Here is a 4,488-nt window from a genome sequence, read left to right on the forward strand (position 1 = left end):
GCATTGATTAGATTTTAAGCCACTGTCATACATATGTAGCCCTCGAGCATACGGCAATCAGCAACCATAATCATCATCATCGTCTGAGTCAATGGCGGCACGTCTTCGATCATATTTAACAGTTGATTTACTCTGTGGCATTTGAGCGTTTATACTTTCGAGAATACTTTTAAATTGGGTATCATCAAGTTTACCACGAACTTGACCCATTTGTGCCATACGTATGACCATATTTTCGAACATTTGTGCCTTTTCAGGTTTACTTATTTTTAGTGTATTCACTGTGAATAGAAAAGGAATACCGATTCAAGGTTAAATATATGCGAATATTATGATTGCAATATGTACTCACGTCGTGCGCGTGCCTGCTGGTCTAGCACTTGCGAGAGTATAGAATGCTTCATTTCCTCCTGCTGACGCATCTGCTCCTGTTGGGCTTGTTGCTTTTCTGCATTGTTGCCACCGCTGCCACCCTACAAGCGAAAAACTATTTTAAGTAAATGCAATTTATTTTCCGCTTTTGATAACTCTTTACTAGAGTTCAGGAGAGGAGTTAGGGTTTTAATTACGGTAACTACCGGTCCCCTATTCTATTTTTGGTATTCGCTTACACTTTGTCCCACCAACCCGTTACCTATAACCGGCACCTGTTTGGACTACCGCACATCGTTTGCAAAGATCAATACTTACATATTGCTGCTGTAATTGTGCCAAACGCTCAGCTCGTAAAGCATCCAAATCATTGTCTGCCATTATAATTCTTTAATAGATATTTCTTTGTTTTTAAATCGTAGAAAAATGGCAAAAATAACCACACTAGAAAACTGATGGAAAATGCTCCGATTGGGTTAGTCACTTTTGACATTTATGCAGTGATGCCACTCATTTATAATTGGTTGACATTATTCTGGTACGATTTGGGACTGAAACAGTAGAGACATTCTTTTGCAGCAAAGTTGTAAAGCGCTAATTAGCAAAAAATCTTTAGATTCTGGAAGATTTTGCCTAGTAAATTGTGTTTTCGTATCTATTTCTGGTTTCTGTTGTTGTTGTAACAGCATACTTTTTGGGGAGTGTTGCTGGAGTGACAGTCCTTGGCCAGATATAAATCTGGGACGTTCCGGTTACGTAGACCCGACTGTCGTAGGAACGCTCTATTTTTGGTCGTCAAGTCCGTACGAAATATTGGGCCTCATTTATAAAATGCTCCGACTCAATTTTCAGTATAAATCCACTGCATCAGTGCGAAAATTGAGTCTAAGCTTAAGCTCACCCTTTATGCATAAGGACCATTATCTGTGTGTGCAATAAGTGGTTATATTCAAAACCCCAATGACTGCATATGGTTTAGGAGCCTGTTGTAGCATCATTGCTCTACCCCCTGAATATCTCTTCTTTTTCTGACTAGACAAACCTGAAGCCGAGAATGCGAGCGACGTTGATGTGTACAGTCTATAGTGCTTCAGTCGTTGGGTTGTAGATCTAATTCCATGGGAAGAGGAGTTATGAGAAGTTTACGACTACTGAGTTTAACGAAGATAGATGGCTATTAAGTCTGTAACACCATCAGTTGTATGGACCACCGAGTCTTTTTTGACAATTTCCGGTCCCCGTGATGTCATTCAACCACCAGCATCTGGATTTTGGCGTGGGGATGATGCTTGGACAGTCTGAGAGGCCTGCTTGTTGCCGTTTTCGACGATTTTTCCACTGCAAGCCTCTTGTTTCTGCCGACCACATTGGCGCTGCATAATTCACAATCGAACGGCCGATTGCTTTCCCGTCAAGCTCAACTAACAGTATGCTCAAGAAACGAGCTATGTAGACGGGATTATACTTCAGATGGAGGGGTGTTAGCTGAGTGGGATTGAGGTAACATTTGAAGAGATGGTTGGTGTCATGGGGGAGTCTCCATATGCCAAACACTCATCGGGGATATCGGGGTAGGGTCTGGACCCCGATTCTCTATGAATATCGTAGATCACTCCTCGTTACGTCGTCGGGTCCAAAGGTTGTTCAAGGGTTTGGATCACATCAATATATTCGAAGTGATGCCTTCTCATTCTCACCATAGCTGGTTCTACATACCGGAATTACTTGGGTTTTATCCGACCAAGGGCCGTTGTTTCGGCGATCCAACCCCGTTTAGGTCGGCGAAATCCCTCAAAAGTTGTACGCCCATTGGGCTACATCTGCTTCGCATACTTCTGCTCAGGACTGGCATCAAGTCAAGCCCTGGGCCAGAAATCTGCACCTGCTTCGTGTGCCAGAGACGACTATACCATAACTCCATCTCCGTTGTTGTTGTTGTTGTAGCGGCACTACACCTCCGTCAGGTGCAACGCTTGTAATCGGTGGAGTCACCTTCGAGTTTGCTCAGGCCTTACGACTTACAGGCATACGTGGCCCCTTGCTGTTCAAACCGAGGTTCATAAAACAACCCCTGGACCCGACAGCTTACCGACAGGCCTTGAACGGCATTCACAGAGTCAGTCTCGAGTTATATTGACTCTCGACCTGTGAATACCCTTCTGGGAACACAACCACCAGACGTGGACGAGACAGAGCTTCGTCTGCCTCGGGAGACTTGGACCACAACAGATGAAAGAGCAACTAAAATGACAACAGAGGAAACGGTAGGAGAGGAACGACAATTCTTCAACAAAATAATACGACGATGGAGACGAAACCAAAACGACAACAGGGGAAACTGTAGAAGAAGAAACGACAAATCTTCAATAAAACAATATAGACGACAACAGACGAAACAAACACGACAAAAGACGAATCTGTAGAAGACTACACGACAACTTTTCAACAAAATCATGGAGAAATAATAATCTGTTCAACAAAATATAAAAGCAACTTCGGCGAGAGCTAAAGAAACAACTTCTAAAATGACAGAAGAGGGTGCAACAGAAGAAACTCGAAAGACATCATTAGACCCGGAAGAAAGGTAGGAGTCTCAAAATTTTTAAGTTTTTTGTTCTTAAATTAAGTTTTTTATTAAACAAGGCTATATTTGTCTGGGAAAAATTAACTGGCCATTGACAATGATGAAGAGGGCGATACGAAATAAACTTGTTTCTATGGGCTGGATACTGTGATACTTATTTCATTTATGTAAACTTGAAATATCATTATTAATATAACTAAGTCATGCAAGTGCATTTTTTTAGGTTTGATAAGTAGAAACATACATACATATAACTCGGACGGGTATTTTACCTAAATATAATTGCCAAGGAAAATGGTTACGAAGAAGGCAGATTTTACTGGAATGCGTTCACAGAAAGTATGTACGGGCTTGTAAGGCTTATAAAAAAGACGTTTTGAGTTTTTAAATTTTAATTAGCATTGACCGAACTTCCGTAATATGAATGGAGTAAAATTCTTTTGAGTCTTATGATTTAAATAAAAAAGGTACTATTATAACTTAAAAATATAAACAGATAATGCTGCCGTGGAATGATATAATAGAATGGTTTTAATAAAAATAAGCTAAGTGAATCATACTTTTAGCTAATAAAGCAAGAATGTGGTGCTGCTTAAAAGTAAAATACTTCTATTAAAATGGAAAATTATGGAACACTGCATCTTTGGAGATAATTTTAATAGGTTTTAAGCTAGGTATTATGAAAAGCTTTCCAATGAAATATGCTGCCATTGACCCTGAAAAACAAAATTTTGAAGTAAATTGTTTAGGAAATTGTTAAATTGCATACCGGTATGCCCAAATTCCAACCGGCACCTGCTGGATTCTCCTTGGTTATACCACAACGTTTACAAACGATGCCATTTTGTGCAATCGCCCAAACTTCCGTGCCTACAGAGACCGATTTGAAACCGATATGCGTCTCAGTATGTGGAGGAATATTTGGCATATTCGGCAAGAATTGCCAATGTGAACCCTCTGGGAATGTTTTAGTTACTTCTTTGCGCACAGCCAGGCGATTGTGGTTGTCTAAAGCCCAAATACCAGCGTGCCCCACAGATACCGTGCGGAATGTTGTGCCAGGAGGAGTTTCCACCATTTGCCAAGCTTCACCTGTGTTTATTGAAATGATATAAGTACTGCTTGGATACATTTATATAAGCACCAGTGAAAGGTATAATTAAATAAATAATTGCACAAGTTTCAGAACTAGTAAGTGCGGAATTCTTCCGTTGCTTATGTGCGGGGAATTTTCCATTTATTATGGAAACATACATGTGTGTGTATGAATACAAACGTAACTCACCCAATGGATTGTGTCTAGTAATGCCATAACGAAAATATATCATGCCATTTCGTCCAACAGTCCATACTTGTCCCGTTGGCCCCACGCTAATTGCGATCAAAGGCTGTTCACTTGGTATGTGTTCCCAACTATCACCTCGCGCATTTTGTTGCGTAACGCCATGCCGTATCAATACATCCCCGTTCGATGCCACTGCCCAGGCGCAGACGGGCAAATCCTCCCAATCGCTTAAACTATTAGCGCTATC

General features: G+C 40.9%; 2 protein-coding genes across 3 annotated transcripts in view; both read right to left on the reverse strand.

Moving 5' to 3' along the window:
* Positions 1-874, reverse strand: part of LOC118746866 (programmed cell death protein 5) — a 1,281-nt gene extending 407 nt beyond the window's left edge. Inside the window, exons 1-3 of one of the 2 annotated variants that reach the window (XM_036480828.1) lie at positions 691-874; positions 353-473; positions 46-281 (exon numbers count right to left, since the gene is read on the reverse strand). In XM_036480828.1, the coding sequence (XP_036336721.1) occupies positions 58-281; positions 353-473; positions 691-753 (408 nt within the window). In that variant the 5' untranslated portion in view covers positions 754-874 and the 3' untranslated portion in view covers positions 46-57. Of the gene's footprint in view, positions 1-35; positions 282-352; positions 474-690 lie in introns of both variants that reach the window. The other variant, XM_036480827.1, reaches the window with a different exon arrangement.
* Positions 875-3,018: 2,144 nt separating this feature from the next.
* The window catches only part of LOC118747226 (tectonin beta-propeller repeat-containing protein-like), a 2,358-nt gene continuing 888 nt past the window's right edge, over positions 3,019-4,488 (reverse strand). The window contains exons 2-4 of the mRNA XM_036481213.1: positions 4,242-4,483; positions 3,726-4,048; positions 3,019-3,672 (exon numbers count right to left, since the gene is read on the reverse strand). Coding sequence (XP_036337106.1) covers positions 3,634-3,672; positions 3,726-4,048; positions 4,242-4,483 — 604 coding nt within the window. The 3' untranslated portion in view covers positions 3,019-3,633. The remainder of the gene's footprint in view (positions 3,673-3,725; positions 4,049-4,241; positions 4,484-4,488) is intronic.

The sequence above is a fragment of the Rhagoletis pomonella genome, unplaced genomic scaffold, assembly GCF_013731165.1.
Source record: "Rhagoletis pomonella isolate Grant_MI unplaced genomic scaffold, Rhpom_1.0 Rhpom_scaffold_00011, whole genome shotgun sequence".
Lineage (NCBI taxonomy): Eukaryota > Metazoa > Arthropoda > Insecta > Diptera > Tephritidae > Rhagoletis > Rhagoletis pomonella.